Below are 19,793 nucleotides of genomic sequence, written 5' to 3' on the forward strand. Positions count from 1 at the left end.
TCTGAAAAGTACCTAATACGTGCACGTGTTTTGCCGTTATAAATCCTAAACTGTGCGCGTGTGAACGAGCATTAAAACTCCGTCTGGAAAACGCCTCCATTCACCTTTTATGGTGACAAGTTCAACAACGCCCTTTATTTACTCTATAATTTGGAACTATTGGAATTAGTCCAAAAGATGAATTGGTGTTCAATATGTTTATCAATAGATTATTGGGTTTCTATGTCCTGCCTTGGTATAGGCGCTGAGATTAAGTAGGCAGTGACGTCGCGCTCCTATCGCACAGCAATACAGTAGCCTACCTGTCAAATATATTAAACTACCGGTCTATTTACTGTGTTGGCAGAATGTTTTAATCTGTAGCAATAATTAATGCGGTATCTGGGAAAGGTCTGTGTCAGTTTCTGACCTAGAAAAAACAATTATCGTGGACCTGTCAGCAGAAGGTTTGAGTTCAACAAGGTTTTCTATAGACTTTTCCCCCAACCTAAATACCATGGACTTCCCTCGGATTCTGAAACATGAAATGTCAGGATACTAAAACAGTTTTAAATTACAGTAGTTACATTAATTACAGTAGTTACATTAGTTACAGTAGTTACATTAGTTACAGTAGTTTCAGTAGTTACATTAGTTACAGTAGTTACATTAGTTACAGTAGTTACATTAGTTACAGTAGTTAAATTAGTTACAGTAGTTACATTAGTTACAGTAGTTACATTAGTTACAGTAGTTACAGTAGTTACATTAGTTACAGTAGTTACATTAGTTACATTAGTTACAGTAGTTACAGTAGTTACAGTAGTTACAGTAGTTACAGTAGTTAAATTAGTTACAGTAGTTACATTAGTTACATTAGTTACAGTAGTTACAGTAGTTACAGTAATAACAGTAGTTACATTAGTTACAGTAGTTACATTAGTTACATTAGTTAAATTAGTTACAGTAATTACATTAGTTACATTAGTTACATTAGTTACAGTAATTACAGTACTTACATTAGTTACAGTAGTTACAGTAGGTACATTAATTCCATTAGTTACAGTAGTTACAGTAGTTACAGTAATAACAGTAGTTACATTAGTTACAGTAATTACATTAGTTACATTAGTTAAATTAGTTACAGTAATTACATTAGTTACATTAGTTACATTAGTTACAGTAATTACAGTACTTACATTAGTTACAGTAGTTACAGTAATTACATTAGTTACATTAGTTAAATTAGTTACAGTAATTACAGTACTTACATTAGTTACAGTAGTTATAGTAGTTACAGTAACTACAGTTTTGTCCCAAACCCTAAACCTCAACTCAATCTTTTAATAAATCATGTGGGAATTGAGCAAGTTGAGGTGACTAAACTGCTTGGAGTAACCCTGGATTGTAAACTGTCATGGTCAAAACATATTGATAGTTAAGATGGTGAGAAGTCTGTCCATAATAAAGTTCTGCTTCTTAACAACACTATCAACAAGGCAGGTCCTACAGGCCCTAGTTTCTACCTTCTTAACAGCACTATCAACAAGGCAGGTCCTACAGGCCCTAGTTTCTACCTTCTTAACAACACTATCAACAAGGCAGGTCCTACAGGCCCTTGTTTCTACCTTCTTAACAGCACTATCAACAAGGCAGGTCCTACAGGCCCTAGTTTCTACCTTCTTAACAACACTATCAACAAGGCAGGTCCTACAGGCCCTAGTTTCTACCTTCTTAACAGCACTATCAACAAGGCAGGTCCTACAGGCCCTAGTTTCTACCTTCTTAACAACACTATCAACAAGGCAGGTCCTACAGGCCCTAGTTTCTACCTTCTTAACAGCACTATCAACAAGGCAGGTCCTACAGGCCCTAGTTTCTACCTTCTTAACAACACTATCAACAAGGCAGGTCCTACAGGCCCTAGTTTCTACCTTCTTAACACTATCAACAAGGCAGGTCCTACAGGTCCTAGTTTCTACCTTCTTAACAACACTATCAACAAGGCAGGTCCTACAGGCCCTAGTTTCTACCTTCTTAACAACACTATCAACAAGGCAGGCCCTAGTTTCTACCTTCTTAACAACACTATCAACAAGGCAAGTCCTACAGGCCCTAATTTCATCTCACTTGGACTACTGTTCAGTCATGTGATCAGGTGCATAGCGCCCCAACATAGCGCCCCAACAGATCCACAGATGATTCAATCTCTATTCCACTCCACACTGCCCTTTCCCACCTGGACAAAAGGAACACCTATGTGAGAATGCTATTTATTGACTACAGCTCAGCGTTCAACACCATAGTGCCCTCAAAGCTCATCACTAAGCTAAGGATCCTGGAACGAAACACCTCCCCTGCATCTGGACCTGAACTTCCTGACAGGCCACCCCCAGGTGGTGAGGGGAGATAACAACACATCTGCCACGCTGATCCTCAACACTGGAACCCCTCAGGGATGCGTGCTCAGTCTCCTACTGTACTCCCTGTTCACCCACGACTGCATGGCCAGGCACGAGTCCAGCACCATCATTACGTTTTCAGACAACGCAACAGTGGTAGGCCTGATCACCAACAACGATGAGACAGCCTATAGGAAGGTGGTCAGAGACCTGGCTGGGTGGTGCCAGGATAACAACCTCTACCTCAATGTGAGCAAGACAAAGGTGATTGTGGACTACAGGAAAAGGAGGACCGAACACGCCCCCCATTCTCATCAACGTGGCTGTAGTGGAGCAGGTTGAGAGCTTCAAGTTCCTTGGTATCCACATCACCAACAAACTAACATGGTCCAAGTACACCAAGACAGTCGTGAAGAAGGGCACGACAAAACCTATTCCCCCTCAGGAAACTAAAAAGATTTGGCATTGGTCCTCAGATCCTCAAAAGGTTATACAGCTGAACCATCGAGAGCATTCTGACTGGTTGCATCACTACCTGGTACGGCAACTACTTGGCCTCCGACCGCAAGGCACTACAGAGGGTAGTGCGTAAGGCCCAGTACATCCCTGGGACTAAGTTACCTGCCATCCAGGACCTCTACACCAGGCGGTGTCAGAGGAAGGCCTTAAAAATGGTCAAAGACCCAAGCCACCCCAGTTCTCTCTGCTACCGCATGGCAAGCGATACCAGAGCGCCAAGTGTAGGACCCCCCGCCCCTCACTCTCTGTTTATCAGCTATGCATAGTCATTTTAACTATACATTCATGTACACATTACGTCAATTACCCCGACTAACCGGTGGCCCCGCACATTGACTCTGTACCGGTTCCCCCCTGTATATACCCAGACTGTATATAGCCTCCACATTGACTCTGTACCAGTACCCCCTGTATATAGCCTCCACATTGACTCTGTACCGGTACCCCCTGTATTGACACATTGACTCTGTACCGGTACCCCCTGTATATAGCCTCCACATTGACTCTGTACCGGTACCCCCTGTATATAGCATGTATATATTGATTACCTGGCCTGTCTTTATGAATGGTTACTGTACATATTGATTACCTGACCTGTCTTTATGAATGGTTACTGTACATATTGATTACCTGACCTGTCTTTATGAATGGTTACTGTACATATTGATTACCTGACCTGTCTTTATGAATGGTTACTGTACATGTTGATTACCTGACCTGTCTTTATGAATGGTTACTGTACATGTTGATTACCTGACCTGTCTTTATGAATGGTTACTGTACATGTTGATTACCTGGCCTGTCTTTATGAATGCTTACTGTACATGTTGATTACCTGGCCTGTCTTTATGAATGCTTACTGAACATGTTGATTACCTGACCTGTCTTTATGAATGGTTACTGTACATGTTGATTACCTGACCTGTCTTTATGAATGGTTACTGTACATGTTGTTTACCTGACCTGTCTTTATGAATGGTTACTGTACATGTTGATTACCTGTAATGTTTTTTTGATGATCTTATTTTGTGTTTCTTCTCACTTCTCACTTGTTGTTTTTTTCTCACTTGGTTCTACAATGTAAACACGTGCTTCAACGCCAATATAAAGCCTTCTGAACTGAACTGAGAGGGGAAGAGAAGGGGAGAGAGACGGATAGGGGGTAAAGTTAGAAAAAGAAAATGGACGAGGGAGAGAGAGACATACTTTTCCCATTATAAAATCTACCATTCCGTTGAATTCTCTCATGTCACTCAGTCCTTCATATCACCCTATTGTCATGCAGGTCCTTGCTGACCGACAGATGGACTGGCCAATAGCAGGGTGTGGGTGGAATCTGGCAGACGGAGGGGCTCCGGGACAACAGCAGTAGTTAGTGTCTCGTGTCAGGATCAGCAGCAGAGAGCTACGGACACACTTTCTGAATATATTATCTTGTTATTTATAACGATACACTGCCGCGCTGTTGAATAGTTTATGTCATAGTTTTAACGTTCAGAAATAGCGACGATGCGTGGATATTAGGGAAGCGTTTGAAAAGAGAGAAAGAAAGAAAGAAAGAACGAACGAAAGAGGGGAAAAGACTGACCGCTGGATTTAATTTCCAACTGGAATGCTGTTGTTGATAGAGAGAGAACGGGCGGTGTGTGTGTGTGTGTGTGTGTGTGTGTGTGTGTGTGTGTGTGTGTGTGTGTGTGTGTTTGTGTTTGTGTGTGTGTGAAATAGTGTGTGTTTGCGAGGTAAGTGTGTAGCGGGCTATGCCTCGTCTCTTTGGTCTCTGGTCCTGGATCGTGTGAATTCCCCGGGCTCCAGTTACTAAACTACCCGGCAGACAGCAGCCTCAGCCCGGCCACAGGGAGGGGAACACTAGCTCATGTAGTCTCTGTTCTTTCTCCTATCCCCCATACCCCTCCATACCCCTCTCTCCGGGCTCAGAGGAAATGAGGACACAGTGGATAGCGGAGGAACAAGGAGGAGTTTCAGGTGGGATTATAAACTTGTTTTGACTTTTGCTTTGATCCTGGGGACTTCAGCGTTTTTGGCGGTAGGTTAAATAATTAACGCTAACCTTAAAAAAACAAAAAAACTACGGATAAAAGAGGGAATATGACCGGTTGTTGATGATGACTGCTGACCTCGCGGAGACCGAGTTAACTGCTTTTCGTGACTGATGTGGGTGGCGCGGCGTGCCGACACTGGACCTAGCTGACACCCCACCGGGACAGAGGTTCTGATCGGTGATCAATAATCCAGGAGAGTAACGGGAGTACCTGGCCGGTATGGAGCGGCGCGGGGGCAATTGGAGCACCGTGACCGTGTTGTGGCTCGTGCTGATCGAGCTGGTTTTGTCACCTTGTATGGCAGAGGAAGGTACGTGAAGAAGTTTAATTTAAACAAAAAAAAAATCTATAAAACTAATATTTGATCAATGGTTTTGTGCCATGTTGTGTTTTTGTTTTATTAATATACAGACTGTGAATCTCTCTCTCTCTCTCCACACTTACTTAGAACATTTATTGTGAGACATGGGCTAACTAGGGTAGTTAATTTGATTTAAATTTGAGGACCAACATGATTTAAAAAAAAGTTTTTTGTTTTTGTTGACACAAAGCTTCACATGGAGACAGTCTGTGATCAGGGAGAAACCATGAAGTAGGATTCGAGATGTTGATTACTGTGAAACTGATTGAGGTTTCAGACAGGCAGACCGGCAGCTATAAAAGACAATAGGCATAATACCCAAGGTGTGTGTGTGTGTGTGTGTGTGTGTGTGTGTGTGTGTGTGTGTGTGTGTGTGTGTGTGTGTGTGTGTGCGTGTGTGTGTGTGTGTGTGTGTGTGTGTGGGTGGCCTGTTGGGTCATTCCACCTAAAAAGCACAAGGGGATTTCGTCACCCACCATCTCCGATTGTTTCTGAAATAATTTCTGTTGTTAGAAACGTAATGTATCAGATTAGCATTCCTGAAACAATATTTTGTTACCCAGATTGTGATCCTATTAACCTGATTGTGATCCTATTAACCTGATTATGACCCTAATAACCTGATTATGATCATAATAACCTGATTATGACCCTAATAACCTGATTATGATCCTAATAACCTGATTATGACCCTAATAACCTGATTATGATCCTATTAACCTGTTTAGGATCCTGATTATGATTATATTAACCTGATTATGATCCTAATAACCAGATTATGATCCTAATAACTTGATTATGATCCTATTAACCTGATTATGATCCTGATTATGATTCTATTAACCTGATTATGATCCTATTAATCTGATTGTGCGTGTGTGTGTGTGTGTGTGTGTGTGTGTGTGTGGGTGGCCTGTTGGGTCATTCCACCTAAAAAGCACAAGGGGATTTCGTCACCCACCATCTCCGATTGTTTCTGAAATAATTTCTGTTGTTAGAAACGTAATGTATCAGATTAGCATTCCTGAAACAATATTTTGTTACCCAGATTGTGATCCTATTAACCTGATTGTGATCCTATTAACCTGATTATGACCCTAATAACCTGATTATGATCATAATAACCTGATTATGACCCTAATAACCTGATTATGATCCTAATAACCTGATTATGACCCTAATAACCTGATTATGATCCTATTAACCTGTTTAGGATCCTGATTATGATTATATTAACCTGATTATGATCCTAATAACCAGATTATGATCCTAATAACTTGATTATGATCCTATTAACCTGATTATGATCCTGATTATGATTCTATTAACCTGATTATGATCCTATTAATCTGATTGTGATCCTATTAACCTGTTTAGGATCCTTATTATGATCCTAATAACCAGATTATGATCCTAATAACCTGATTATGATCATATTAACCTGATTATGATCCTAATAACCTGATTATGATCCTATTAACCTGATTATGATCCTGATTATGATTATATTAATCTGATTATGATCATATTAACCTGTTTAGGATCAAGATTATGATCCTATTAACCTGATTTGATCCTGATTATGATCCTATTAACCTGATTATGATCCTAATAACCTGATTATGATCCTATTAACCTGATTAGGATCCTGATTATGATCCTATTAACCTGATTATGATCCTAATAACCTGATTATGATCCTAATAACCTGAATATGATCCTATTAACCTGATTATGATCCTAACAACCTGATTATGATCCTGATTATGATCATATTAACCTGATTACGATCCTAATAACCTGATTATGATCCTAATAACCCGATTATGATCCTATTAACCTGATTATGATCCTGATTAGGATCCTATTAACCTGATTATGATCCCATTAACCTGATTATGAACCTAATAACCTGATTATGACCATATTAACCTGATTATGATCCTATTAACCGGATTATGATCCTAACAACCTGATTGTGATCCTAATAACCTGATTATGATCCTGATTATGATCATATTAACCTGATTACAATCCTAATAGCCCGATTATGATCCTAATAGCCCAATTATGGTCCTATTAACCTGATTATGATCCTGATTAGGATCCTATTAACCTGATTATGATCCCATTAACCTCATTATGATCCTGATTAGGATCCTATTAACCTGATTATGATCCTATTAACCTGATTATGATTCTAATAACCCGATAATGATCCTAATAACCTGATTATGATCATATTAACCTGATTATGATCCTGATTATGATCCTATTGTCCTGATTATGATCCTAATTCCCTGATTATGATCCTAATAACCTGATTATTATCAGCCAGATAAACTCTATATACACCAGTGTTGTGTGTGTGTGTGTGTGTTTTGTGTGTGTTTGTGTGTGTCTGAACTTTAGAGGGGGTCTTGCTGTGTGGTCTTCACGACAACTGTGAAATCTCTTCCTCTTCTTGGTTTCCTCTCTTTCTCTTCTTTTTAAGTCTCTTCTTCCTCCCTCTCTGTCCCTCTCCTCTTCCTCCCTCTTTGTCCCAATCTTTCTCTCTCTCCCCCAGCTCATTCCTCTTCCTCCCATTCTCTCAATCTTTCTCTCTCTCCCCAGCTTTTTCCTCTTCCTCCCATTCTCTCTTCCTCCCTCTCTGTCCCTCTCTTTCTCTCTCTCACCAGCTCATTCCTCCTCCTCCCATTCTCTCTTCATCCCTCTCTGTCCCCCTCTTTCTCTCTCTCACCAGCTCATTCCTCCTCCCATTCTCTCTTCCTCCCTCTCTGTCCCTCTCTTTCTCTCTCTCCCCAGCTCATTCCTCCTCCTCCCATGAATCTTTGATAAATTCAGTCTTTCTTTTTCATCTGAACTGAGTGTCAATGGTTTCTCTGCCATCTTACACACACACACACACTGACAATTACAGGCTAAAGGAAACCCTGGTGTGTTTGTGTATGTAGATTGCAGAGCGACCAGGGACAGAGGGCTCTAACACTAATAAGAGCCAAGAGCGTCATGTTGACTTATTTTTATTACTCATTGGAAAGGAAAAGGGGCCATTAAAACATCTTCGTTTTATTAAGCAAGTTTAAATGATTGATGTTTCGGCCTTCAAATGGCCTTCTTCAATGCTCTGCCATGTTTTTGATTCATTTTACTTTTCCTAAATAGGTCTATGTAGAATCTTAATATCACAAACATAATTAGTGTTATAAGCAATTTTAAGAGCACGTAATTTCCTCCCTGCTTCTCATTCAGCTTGCGCAGCTGATGATCGCCCACCCAAACTACAGCTAAACTACACTCAAACTACAGCTAAACTATGTCAAACTTTATCTAAACTACACCTAAACTATATCAAACTACACCTAAACCATATCCAAACTAGAGGTCGACCGATTATGATTTTTCAACGCCGATACCGATTATTGGAGGACCAAAAAAGCCGATACCAATTAATCGGCCGATTTGTATTTATTTATTTGTAATAATGACAATTACAACGATACTGAATGAACACTTATTTTAACTTAATATAATATATCAATAAAATCAATTTAGCCTCAAGTAAATAATGAATCATGTTCAATTTGGTTTAAATAATGCAAAAATAAAGTGTTGAGGAAGAAAGTAAAAGTGCAATATGTGCTATGTAAAAAAGCTAACGTTTCAGTTCCTTGCTCAGAACATGAGAACATATGAAAGCTGGTGGTTCCTTTTAACATGAGTCTTCAATATTCCCAGGTAAGAAGTTTTAGGTTGTAGTTATTATAGGAATTATAGGACTATTTCCCTCTATACCATTTGTATTTCATTAACCTTTGACTATTAGCTTCCGTCCCTCTCCTCGCTCCTCCCTGGGCTCGAACCAGGAACACAACGACAACAGCCACCCTCGAAGCAGCGTTACCCATGCAGAGCAAGGGAAACAACTACTGCAAGGCTCAGAGCGAGTGACGTTTGAAACGCTATTAGCGCGCGCTAACTAGCTAGCCATTTCACTTCGGTTACACCAGCCTCATCTCGCAAGTTGATAGGCTTGAAGTCATAAACAGCGCAATGCTTGACGCACAACGAAGAGCTGCTGGCAAAACACACGAAAGGGCTGTTTGAATTAATGTTTACGCGCCTGCTTCTGCCTACCAACGCTCAGTCAGATACTTGTATGCTCAGTCAGATTATATGCAATGCAGGACATGCTAGATAACATCTAGTAATATCCTCAACCATGTGTAGTTAACTTGTGATTATGATTGATTGTTTTTTATAAGATAAGTTTAATGCTAGCTAGGAACTTACCTTGGCTTACTGCATTCGCGTAACAGGTAGTCTCCTTGTGGAGTGCGACGAGAGAGAGGCAGGTCGTTATTGCGTTGGACTAGTTAACTGTAAGGTTGCAAGATTGGATCCCCCGAGCTGACAAGGTGAAAATCTGTTGTTCTGCCCCTGAACAAGGCAGTTAACCCACTGTTCCTAGGCCGTCATTGAAAATAAGAATGTGTTCCTAACTGACTTGCCTGGTTAAATAAAGGTATATATAAAAAAAACAAATATATAATAACGTTTTTTTTTTAAATTGGCAAATCGGCGCCCAAAAATACAGATTTCCGATTGTTATGAAAGCGGCCCTAATTAATCGGTCCAGTCCGATTAATCGGTCGACCTCTAATCCAAACTACACCCAAACTACAGCTAAACTATGTCAAACTTTATCTAAACTACACCTAAACTATATCAAACTACACCTAAACTATATCCAAACTACAGCTAAACTATGTCAAACTTTATCTGAACTACACCTAAACTATATCCAAACTACACCCAAACTACAGCTAAACTATGTCAAACTATATCCAATCTAAACTATATCCAAACTACACCCAAACTACACCTAAACTATATCCAAACTACACCTAAACTATAACCAAATTACACCTAAACTGTAAGGGTTGCGTAACTGGTGGCAGTGAAGTCAGACGCAGGAGAGCAGAGATAGGTAATAGCTGGAGCAGTTTAATACAAAACCCACGGCAATACAAAAAGAACCTACATGGGTACAAAACCTGACACGCACCAGTAACATAGCGCACAAGCACTTAACAAACAAACAATTCCACACATGGACATGGGGGGAGCAGAGGGTTAAATACACAACAATTAATGAGGGAAATGGAAACCAGGTGTGTAAGAAAACAAGACAAAACAAATGGAAAATGATGATGGCAAGAAGACCGGTGACGCCGACCGCCGAACACCGCCCGAACAAGGAGAGGAAACGACTTTGGTGGAAGCCGTGACATAAACTATATCCAAACTACACCTAAACTATATCCAAACTACACATAAACTATATCCAAACTACACCTAAACTACACCTAAACTATATCCAAACTACAGCTAAACTATATCCAAACTACACCTAAACTATGTCAAACTACACCTAAACTATATCCAAACTACAGCTAAACTATATCCAAAGTACACCTAAACTATGTCAAACTACATCCAAACTACACCTAAACTATATCCAAACTACATCTAAACTCTATCCAAACTACACCCAAACTTTAACCAAACTACATCTAAACTCTCTCCAAACTACACCCAAACTATATCCAAACTACACCTAAACAACACCTAGACTATATCCAAACTACATCTAAACTATATCCAAACTACATCTAAACTACATCCAAACTACACCTAAACTACATCCAAACTACACCTAAACTATATCTAAACTACATCTAAACTATATCCAAACTTCACCCAAACTATATCCAAACTACACCTAAACTACACCCAAACTATATCCAAACTACATCTAAACTATATCCAAACTACATCTAAACTAAATCCAAACTACACCCAAACTACACCTAAACTATGTCAAACTACACCTAAACTACACCTAAACTACATCCAAACTACATCTAAACTACATCCAAAAAACGTATGTCATTATGGGGGTATTGAGTCATTATGGGGTATTGTGTCATTATGGGGTATTGAGTCATTATGGGGTATTGAGTCATTATGGGGTAGTGTGTCATTATGGGGTATTGTATCATTATGGGCTATTGAGTCATTATAAGGTATTGAGTCATTATGGGGTATTGAGTCATTATGGGATAGTGTGTCATTACGGGGTATTGAGTCATTATGGGGTATTGAGTCATTATGGGGTATTGAGTCATTATGGGGTAGTGTGTCATTATGGGCTATTGAGTCATTATGGGGTATTGGGTCATTATGGGGTATTGAGTCATTATGGGGTATTGTGTCATTATGGGATAGTGAGTCATTACGGGGTATTGAGTCATTATGGGGTATTGATTCATTATGGGGTATTGAGTCATTATGGGGTATTGTGTCATTATGGGGCATTGAGTCATTATGGGGTATTGAGTCATTATGGGGTATTGTGTCATTATGGGGCATTGAGTCATTGTGGGGTTTTGTGTCATTATGGGGTATTGAGTCATTATGGGGTATTGTGTCATTATGGGCTATTGAGTCATTATGGGGTATTGAGTCATTATGGGGTATTGTGTCATTATGGGGTATTGCATCATTATGGGGTAGTGTGTCATTATGGGGTATTGAGTCATTATGAGGTATTGAGTCATTATGGGGTATTGAGACATTATGGGGTAGTGAGTCATTATGAGGTATTGAGTCATTATGGGGTATTGAGTCATCATGGGGTATTGAGTCATTATGGGGTATTGTGTCATTATGGGGTAGTGAGTCATTATGAGGTATTGAGTCATTATGGGGTATTGAGTCATTATGGGGCATTGAGTCATTATGGGGTATTGAGTCATTATGGGGTATTTAGTCATTATGGGGTATTGTGTAGATTGATTGGGGGGAGGCGGGAGGGGAAACAAGTTAATCCATTTTATAATAAGTCTGTAACGTAACAAACAAAATAAAGTCATGGGGTCTGAATTCTTTCCGAATGCGCTGTGTGTAATATACATTCACTGTATAATCTCCTTCCTCCTTTATTCTGTCTCATCCTCACAACATCACCACCCTGCCTTCTGTTTCTCCCTTTCTTCCTCGTCTTTTCTTCCCTTCCTTCTTCCTCCCCTCCTCCCTCCTTTCTTCCTTCCCTTCTTCCTCCTCCCTCCTTTCTTCCCTCCTCCCTCCCTTCTTCCTCCCCTCCTTCCTCCTTCTTCCTCCCCTCCCCTCTTCCTCCCTCCTTCTTCCTCCCCTCCTCCCTCCTTCTTCCTCTCCTCCTCTCTCCTTTCTTCCCTCCCTTCTTCCTCCCCTCCTCCCTCCTTCTTCCTACCCTCCTTCTTCCTCCCCTCCTCTCTCCTTTCTTCCATCCCTTCTTCCTCCCCTCCTCCCTCCTTCTTCCTCCCTCCCTCCTTCCTCCCCTCCTCTCTCCCTTCTTCGTTCCCTCCTCCCCTCCTTCTTCCTCCCCTCCTCCCCCTTCTTCCTCCCTCCCTCCCTCCATCCCTCCTTCCTCCCCTCCCCTCCCCTCCTCTCTCCCTTCTTCCTCCCTCCCTTCTTCCTCCCTCCTCCTTCCTCCCCTCCTCCCCCTTCCTCCTCTTCTGAGTGTTGATTCCATCAGTGCGGTTGTTAAATGTGTGTTGTGTAAACATGTGAGTGACTGTGTCTCTCGTGGTTTAAACAGCAGAAAGCAGTCGTCTGATGTTAGGAAGTTTTCTGTGGTTTTCCTAATCCCTCTCTGACTCCTTCAAGATGAAGTCCCTCTTTTGGAAGCTTTATAAAGCTTGTAGAAACATCTAAAATGTATGCATGTAGAAACTTCTTCCACAGTCTTCTACTACTGTCCTCTTCTACTGTCTTCTTCCACAGTCTTCTACTGTCTTCTTCTACTGTCTTCTTCCACAGTCTTCTTCTACTGTCTTCTTCCACAGTCTTCTTCTACTGTCTTCTTCCACAGTCTTCTACTGTCTTCTTCTACTGTCTTCTTCCACAGTCTTCTACTGTCTTCTTCTACTGTCTTCTACTGTCTTCTTCTACTGTCTTCTTCTACTGTCTTCTTCTACTGTCTTCTTCCACAGTCTTCTATTGTCTTCTTCTACTGTCTTCTTCCACAGTCTTCTACTGTCTTCTTCTACTGTCTTCTACTGTCTTCTTCTACTGTCTTCTTCCACAGTATTCTACTGTCTTCTTCTACTGTCTTCTTCTACTGTCTTCTTCCACAGTCTTCTTCTACTGTCTCCTTCCACAGTCTTCTTCTACTGTCTTCTTCTACTGTCTTCTTCTACTGTCTTCTACTGACTTCTTCTACTGTCTTCTTCCACAGTCTTCTACTGTCTTCTTCTACTGTCTTCTTCTACTATCTTCTTCTGCAGTCTTCTACTGACTTCTTCTACTGTCTTCTTCTACTGTCTTCTTCCACAGTCTTCTACTGTCTTCTTCCACAGTCTTCTTCTACTGTCTTCTTCTACTGTCTTCTTCTACTGTCTTCTTCCACAGTCTTCTACTGTCTTCTTCCACTGTCTTCTTCTACTGTCTTCTTCCACAGTCTTCTTCTACTGTCTTCTTCCACAGTCTTCTACTGTCTTCTTCTACTGTCTTCTTCTACTGTCTTCTTCCACAGTCTTCTACTGTCTTCTTCTACTGTCTTCTTCCACAGTCTTCTACTGTCTTCTTCTACTGTCTTCTTCCACAGTCTTCTACTGTCTTCTTCTACTGTCTTCTTCTACTGTCCTCTTCCACAGTCTTCTACTGTCTTCTTCCACAGTCTTCTACTGTCTTCTTCCACAGTCTTCTACTGTATTCTTCCACAGTCTTCTACTGTCTTCTTCTACTGTCTTCTTCTACTGTCTTCTTCCACAGTCTTCTACTGTCTTCTTCCACAGTCTTCTACTGTCTTCTTCCACAGGCTTCTACTGTCTTCTTCCACAGGCTTCTGCTGTCTTCTTCCACAGTCTTCTACTGTCTTCTTCAACAGGCTTCTACTGTCTTCTTCTACTGTCTTCTTCCACAGTCTTCTACTGTCTTCTTCTACTGGCTTCTTCCACAGTCTTCTTCTACTGTCTTCTTCCACAGTCTTCTACTGTCTTCTTCTACTGTCTTCTTCTACTGTCTTCTTCCACAGTCTTCTACTGTCTTCTTCTACTGTCTTCTTCCACAGTCTTCTACTGTCTTCTTCTACTGTCTTCTTCTACTTTCTTCTTCCACAGTCTTCTACTGTCTTCTTCCACAGGCTTCTACTGTCTTCTTCCACTGTCTTCTTCCACAGTCTTCTACTGTCTTCTTCTACTGTCTTCTTCCACCGTATTCTTCCACAGTCTTCTTCTACAGTCTTCTTCCACTGTCTTCTTCTACAGTCTTCTTCCCCAGTCTTCTTCCATGGTCTTCTTCCACAGTATTCTTCCACTGTCTTCTTCTACAGTCTTCTTCCACTGTCTTCTTCCACTGTCTTCTTCTACAGTCTTCTTCCACTGTCTTCTTCTACAGTCTTCTTCCACTGTCTTCTTCTACTATCTTCTTCCACTGTCTTCTTCCACTGTCTAATGTTTTGAAATGTATGTAAAAAGTATTTAGTCTGTAATGTCGTTTTCGTTATGTGTCGGACCCCCAGTAAGACTAGCTGTTTCCATTGGCGTCGGCTAATGGGGATCCTAATAAATCACATCTAAAAAATGTTTTATTCCAGTCTTCTTCTACAGTCTTCTTCCACTGTCTTCTTCTACAGTCTTCATCCAATGTCTTCTTCCACAGTCTTATTCTGTAGTCTTATTCTACTGTCTTCTTCTACAGTCTTCTTCCCCAGTCTTCTTCTACAGTCTTATTCTAGTCTTCTTCTACAGTCTTCTTCTACAGTCTTCTTCTACTGTCTTCTTCTACAGTCTTCTTCTACAGTCTTCATCCAATGTCTTCTTCTACAGTCTTATTCTGTAGTCTTCTTCTACTGTCTTCTTCCACAGTCTTATTCTGTAGTCTTATTCTACTGTCTTCTTCTACAGTCTTCTTCCCCAGTCTTCTTCTACAGTCTTATTCTAGTCTTCTTCTACAGTCTTCTTCTACAGTCTTCTTCTACTGTCTTCTTCTACAGTCTTCTTCTACAGTCTTCATCCAATGTCTTCTTCTACAGTCTTATTCTGTAGTCTTCTTCTACAGTCTTCTTCCCCAGTCTTCTTCTACTGTCTTCTTCTACTGTCTTCTTCTACAGTCTTATTCTGTAGTCTTCTTCTACAGTTTTCTTCTACAGTCTTCTTCTACAGTCTTCTTCCCCAGTCTTCTTCTACTGTCTTCTTCTTCAGTTTTATTCTGTAGTCTTCTTCTACAGTCTTATTCTAGTCTTCTTCTACAGTCTTCTTCTACAGTCTTCTTCTACTGTCTTCTTCTACAGTCTTCTTCTACAGTCTTCTTCCCCAGTCTTCTTCTACTGTCTTCTTCTACTGTCTTCTTCTTCAGTTGTATTCTGTAGTCTTCTTCTACAGTCTTCTTCTACAGTCTTCTTCCCCAGTCTTCTTCTACTGTCTTCTTCTTCAGTTTTATTCTGTAGTCTTCTTCTACAGTCTTCTTCTACAGTCTTCTTTTACAGTCTTCTTCTACAGTCTTCTTCTACAGTCTTCTTCCCCAGTCTTCTTCCACTGTCTTCTTCTACAGTATTCTTCTACAGTCTTCTTCCACTGTCTTCTTCTACAGTATTCTTCTACAGTCTTCTTCCACTGTCTTATTCTACTGTCTTCTTCTACAGTCTTCTTCTACAGTCTTCTTTTACAGTATTCTTCCACTGTCTTCTTCTACAGTCTTATTCTACTGTCTTCTTCTACAGTCTTCTTCTACAGTCTTCTTCCCCAGTCTTCTTCTACTGTCTTCTTCTTCAGTTTTATTCTGTAGTCTTCTTCTACAGTCTTCTTCTACAGTCTTCTTCCCCAGTCTTCTTCTACAGTCTTCTTCCCCAGTCTTCTTCTACAGTCTTCTTCTACAGTCTTCTTCTACAGTCTTCTTCCCCAGTCTTCTTCTACTGTCTTCTTCTTCAGTTTTATTCTGTAGTCTTCTTCTACAGTATTCTTCTACAGTCTTCTTCCCCAGTCTTCTTCTACTGTCTTCTTCTTCAGTTTTATTCTGTAGTCTTCTTCTACAGTATTCTTCTACAGTCTTCTTCTACAGTCTTCTTCCCCAGTCTTCTTCTACTGTCTTCTTCTTCAGTTTTATTCTGTAGTCTTCTTCTACAGTATTCTTCTACAGTCTTCTTCTACAGTCTTCTTCTGTAGTGTTCTTCTACAGTCTTCTTCTACAGTCTTATTCTACTGTCTTCTTCTACAGTCTTCTTCCACTGTCTTCTTCTACAGTATTCTTCTACAGTCTTCTTCTACTGTCTTATTCTACTGTCTTCTTCTACAGTCTTCTTCCACTGTCTTCTTCTACAGTCTTCTTCTACAGTATTCTTCTACTGTCTTCTTCTACTGTCTTATTCTACTGTCTTCTTCTACAGTCTTCTTCCACTGTCTTCTTCTACAGTATTCTTCTACAGTCTTCTTCTACTGTCTTATTCTACTGTCTTCTTCTACAGTCTTCTTCCACTGTCTTCTTCTACAGTATTCTTCTACAGTATTCTTCTACTGTCTTCTTCTACAGACTTCTTCTACTGTCTTCTTCTACTGTCCTTCATCTCAACTACATCTCCCTCTTTCCTTCCTTTTCTTACTCCTCCCCCTACCATCTCCTCCTCTCCTCTCCTCTCCTCTCCTCTCCTCTCCTCTCCTCTCCTCTCCTCTCCTCTCCTCTCCTCTCCTCTCCTCTCCTCTCCTCTCCTCTCCTCTCGTCTCGTCCCGTCTCGTCTCGTCTCGTCTCCTCTCCTCTCCTCTCCTCTCCCCCTCTCCTTTCAACTCTTCTCAGTCTGTTTTAAAGCAGGGATTAGTTTTATCAGACAGACTCACATTAAGAGCTTGTGTGTGTGTGAGTGTATGTGTGTGAGTGTGAGTGTGTGATTGTGTGGTGTTGGTAGGTCAAGGATCTTGTTAAGTGTGTGAACCTGAGGAATTCACGTCGGTTACGCTCTGTCGACTCCTCTCAATTCAATTCAAGGGGCTTTATTGGCATGGGAAACATGTGTTAACATTGCCAAAGCAAGTGAGGTAGATAATATACAAAAGTGTAATAAAAAATAAAAATTAACAGTAAACATTACATTCCAAAAGAATAAAGACATTATAAATAAATATCTATATACAGTGTTGTAATGATGTGCAAATAGTTAAAGTACAAAAGGGAAAATAAATAAACATAAATATGGGTTGTATTTACAACGGTGTTTGTTCTTCTCTGGTTGCCCTTTTCTTGTGGCAACAGGTCACAAATCTTGCTGCTGTGATTAAACACTGTGGTATTTTACCCAGTAGATATGAGAGTTTATCAAGATTGGGTTTGTTTTCTAATTCTTTGTGGATCTGTGTAATCTGAGGGAAATATGTCTCTCTAATATGGTCATACATTAGGCAGGAGGTTAGGAAGTGCAGCTCAGTTTCCACCTCATTTTGTTGGCAGTGTGCACATAGCCTGTCTTCTCTTGAGAGCCATGTCTGCCTATGGTGGCCTTTCTCAATAGCAAGGCTATGCTCACTGAGTCTGTACATAGTCAAAGCTTTCCTTAAATTTGGGTCAGTCACAGTGGTCAGGTATTCTGTCACGGTGTACTCTCTGTTTGGGGCCAAATAGCATTCTAGTTTGCTCTGTTTTTTGTTGTTAATTCTGTTTCACGTTGTACACTCTCTAATTCTCTGCTTGATTAAACTACGAGGGTAATTGCAGATTTCTCTCTCTCTCTCTCTCTGTGTGTGTGTCTGTGTGTGTGTGTGTGTGTGTGTAATTACAATGTGTCAGGGAAAGTGTTCCACTCTGTAGCAGAGCAGGAATGATACGGAAAACTGAGAGGGAGACGTTCTCTAATTTAACATAGTAAAGAAAACTAAATAATATCATCCATAATACATGTTTTAAGAAAACTGACTGACTGAATGTCTCTCTGTGTGTCTGGTGTTGCTGATGAGGACGTTATGCCGTGTTGCTTTATGGGTCTGGACGTCTGGTGACCACATGACAAACAACACTTTATAGTCTGTGTTGCTTTACTGTGTGTGTGTGTGTGTGTGTGTGTGTGTGTGTGTGTGTGTGTGTGTGTGTGTGTGTGTGTGTGTGTGTGTGTGTGTGTGTGTGTGTGTGTGTGTGTGTGTGTGTGTGAGAGAGATGGGAATTTGTAAGAAAGTGAGTGAAGTTAGAAGAAGGAGGGAGAGTTTCACAAAGGGGGGGAGAGGGAATTTGAGAAGAGGAGGAAGAGTTTCATAAGGGGGAAGAGGGAATTTGAGAAGAGGAGGAAGAGTTTCATAAGGGGCGAAGAGGGAATTTCAGAAGAGGAGGAAGAGTTTCATAAGGGGGGAAAGAGGGAATTTGAGAAGAGGAAGAAGAGTTTCATAAGGGGGAAGAGGGAATTTCAGAAGAGGAAGAGTTTCATTAAGGGGGGAAGAGGGAATTTGAGAAGAGGAAGAAGAGTTTCATAAGGGGGAAGAGGGAATTTCAGAAGAGGAAGAGTTTCATAAAGGGGGGGAAGAGGGAATTTGAGAAAAGGAGGGAGATATTTCTAATGGCAGCTGGAGCCGTAGGATAGAGCTGTTAGTTCTACTGATGTCTGGGGTAGACAACCCTGTTCCTGTAGGGTTAGTTCTACTGATGTCTGGGGTAGACAACCCTGTTCCTGTAGTGTTAGTTCTACTGATGTCTGGGGTAGACAATCCTGTTCCTGTAGTGTTAGTTTTACTGATGTCTGGGGTAGACAACCCTGTTCCTGTAGTGTTAGTTCTACTGATGTCTGGGGTAGACAGCCCTGTTCCTGTAGTGTTAGTTCTACTGATGTCTGGGGTAGACAACCCTGTTCCTGTAGTGTTAGTTCTACTGATGTCTGGGGTAGACAATCCTGTTCCTGTAGTGTTAGTTTTACTGATGTCTGGGGTAGACAACCCTGTTCCTGTAGTGTTAGTTCTACTGATGTCTGGGGTAGACAACCCTGTTCCTGTAGTGTTAGTTCTACTGATGTCTGGGGTAGACAACCCTGTTCCTGTAGTGTTAGTTCTACTGATGTCTGGGGTAGACAATCCTGTTCCTGTAGGGTTAGTTCTACTGATGTCTGGGGTAGACAACCCTGTTCCTGTAGGGTTAGTTCTACTGATGTCTGGGGTAGACAACCCTGTTCCTGTAGGGTTAGTTCTACTGATGTCTGGGGTAGACAACCCTGTTCCTGTAGTGTTAGTTCTACTGATGTCTGGGATAGACAGCCCTGTTCCTGTAGTGTTAGTTCTACTGATGTCTGGGGTAGACAACCCTGTTCCTGTAGTGTTAGTTCTACTGATGTCTGGGGTAGACAACCCTGTTGCTGTAGTGTTAGTTCTACTGATGTCTGGGGTAGACAACCCTGTTCCTGTAGTGTTAGTTCTACTGATGTCTGGGGTAGACAACCCTGTTCCTGTAGTGTTAGTTCTACTGATG

General features: G+C 41.0%; 1 protein-coding gene across 1 annotated transcript in view; it reads left to right on the forward strand.

Annotated features, from left to right (window-relative positions):
• The first annotated feature begins 4,260 nt into the window (after window positions 1-4,260).
• LOC110518852 (ephrin type-B receptor 4b) overlaps window positions 4,261-19,793 on the forward strand; it is a 61,808-nt gene continuing 46,275 nt past the window's right edge. The window contains 1 exon segment of the mRNA XM_036987008.1: window positions 4,261-5,270. Coding sequence (XP_036842903.1) covers window positions 5,180-5,270 — 91 coding nt within the window. The 5' untranslated portion in view covers window positions 4,261-5,179.

The sequence above is a fragment of the Oncorhynchus mykiss genome, chromosome 9 (genome assembly GCF_013265735.2).
Source record: "Oncorhynchus mykiss isolate Arlee chromosome 9, USDA_OmykA_1.1, whole genome shotgun sequence".
Classification (NCBI taxonomy): Eukaryota; Metazoa; Chordata; class Actinopteri; order Salmoniformes; family Salmonidae; genus Oncorhynchus; species Oncorhynchus mykiss.